This window comes from Egretta garzetta, unplaced genomic scaffold (genome assembly GCF_000687185.1).
Source record: "Egretta garzetta isolate BGI_Z169 unplaced genomic scaffold, ASM68718v1 scaffold19, whole genome shotgun sequence".
Lineage (NCBI taxonomy): Eukaryota > Metazoa > Chordata > Aves > Pelecaniformes > Ardeidae > Egretta > Egretta garzetta.
The window spans coordinates 1,766,473-1,768,637 of NW_009260768.1; the positions used below are offsets into that span (position 1 = coordinate 1,766,473).

Sequence of the window (2,165 nt, forward strand, 5' to 3'; positions counted from 1 at the left end):
GAGCCGTGCCCGCACACCAAGGAGCCTGCCGCTCCGCGGTGATGGTACCCACCACCACCAAGAGTCACGCCCCACACGCCAAGGCGCCCACCACCCCGGAGTGATGGCACCCACCACCACCAAGAGCCATGCCCCACACGCCAAGGAGCCCACCACCCCGGAGTGATGGCACCCACCGAGGAGCCTGCCGCCCCGGGGTGATGGTACCCACCACCACCAAGACCCTGTAGCGCGTCCTGGGCTCCCTCAACCCACCAACACTACCCGGATGGGGTTCAGCCCACCCAGTGCCCATGCCAAAATGCTCTGAGGCTACAGAAAGGTAAACCAGAAACTCTCCCAGGCCGCCCTGGGTTTCCCCCCCCTCTTGAAGGTTTTGATCCCTCCAATAACAGGCTGCTATAAACCCAGCCATTCCCCTGCCAGTGACCCAGCGCGCATCCTGCTCGCTTCACTCCCGGCGCAGTTTTTCTCCTTTAGCGCGTCGCCCTCCCCCAGGAAGGGCCCAACGTGCTACTGCAAAGGGAATCTCACTTTGCAACAAACTCCTGAATAAATCATCACATGAGAGAGGCATAAATAATAAATTCATCCGGGCAATTTTGAACACAGCAGCAAGGGGGGCCTCTAATTTTGGAATACGAGATGACTTAACCATCAGCACTTTTTGCTTGTTCTGAGCACGGGGCTGACCCGAATCCTACACCGGAGAAACCAGGTTACAGGAGGAGAACCTGCTGTTCCAAACACAGAGCCCTGCCTGCGGCTCTGCCCCATCTCCCGAGCTGCGCTACAGCACATACCACAGCCCAGGGTCAGGAATTTGATTTCCTCCTCTTCTGTGTTGGCACACGGGAGAGATAGGAGCTGGATTTTTTTCTCCTCCTGCCCCAGGACCTCCCAGGGGCAACATTAAGTCCCTCACGCTTGGGACCAGGCTGCCAAACCCCCCCCGTGAGCAGAGCGCAGCCCCTGGACCCCGCTCGCCTCTCAGGGACAGAGGACACGATCCCGGCACCCACCTGCCCGCTGGAAAACACGAACACCAGCGCCGAGCCAGCCGCCGTCAGCCCCCAGGTGAGGAAGGTCCCCAGCACCGACTGGATCACCGGCCCGTGCCCCGGGATCATGCTGACCTAGGAGAGACGAGGTGCGTCAGGAAAAGCGCCCGGTGTTTAAAGACAAAGAATAACCCCAAATTCCTCCCTGGCTAACGGGGGAGCGTGCGCCAAACCCCTTCTTACCAAAGGGGACAGAGTGAGCTTAACCATCCTCCCTGCACCACCCCTCTGAGCTGCTCTCTTCCCCTTAAGCAAGGCTTTACAATTTAATCCGAGCTCAGAGGAGCAGGAAGGACCAAGGAGGGATGGGACGCACCACATCCCCGTGCTGATTTTGGGCTCAGCCCCCCGAGCCGGCACCAGGGCAGAGCAGCTCTGGAGAAGCAGCGCCCAAACCTCGCCGAGCGAGGGGACCCTTGGTCCCACATCCCCGGGCTGCTCCCAGGCGCGTGCATCGCGTCCCGCTTCTGGGGGGGGGGCACTTACCCGTGCCAAACCCCAGCGTCCCAGGCGCTGACGGCGAACGCCCTGGCAGCACCCGGCTGGTTACAATTTAATCCGAGCTCAGAGGAGCAGGAAGGACCAAGGAGGGATGGGACGCACCACATCCCCGTGCTGATTTTGGGCTCAGCCCCCCCAGCCGGCACCAGGGCAGAGCAGCTCTGGAGAAGCAGCGCCCAAACCTCTCCGAGCGAGGGGACCCTTGGTCCCACGTCCCCGGGCTGCTCCCAGGCGCGTGCATCGCGTCCCGCTTCTTCCAAGAGGGGGCCCAAGGGCTGCACCCCAGGGGTCACCGAGGACCCAGGGAGGGTCACCCGAGCTCGCCACGCTCCGCACACCGGGTGACGACCCAGGGAGCTGGCCGGCTCAGCAAATACACGCGTGTTTGTGAAGAGACAGACCTACAGACACCCCGAAACACGCGTGTATTCACACCGCCGTACGCCCATCTACCCGAGCGCACGCCTTCCGACGCCAGGACATTAAGAATCACACCCGCTGCCGCCTTCCTTCCCCTCCAGGGCCCTCCCAGGGCCGCTGCCAGACCCTGCGGGGTGGGTGCCTGGGTCGGACCCCCCCCCCGCCCGCCCGTCCCCGCGGGAC

At 62.8% G+C, this 2,165-nt stretch overlaps 1 protein-coding gene across 1 annotated transcript in view; it reads right to left on the bottom strand.

Moving 5' to 3' along the window:
* SLC39A11 (solute carrier family 39 member 11) overlaps positions 1 to 1,131 on the bottom strand; it is a 115,202-nt gene extending 114,071 nt beyond the window's left edge. Inside the window, exon 1 of the mRNA XM_035901551.1 lies at positions 1,023 to 1,131. Coding sequence (XP_035757444.1) covers positions 1,023 to 1,130 — 108 coding nt within the window. The 5' untranslated portion in view covers position 1,131. The remainder of the gene's footprint in view (positions 1 to 1,022) is intronic.
* Positions 1,132 to 2,165: the final 1,034 nt, after the last annotated feature.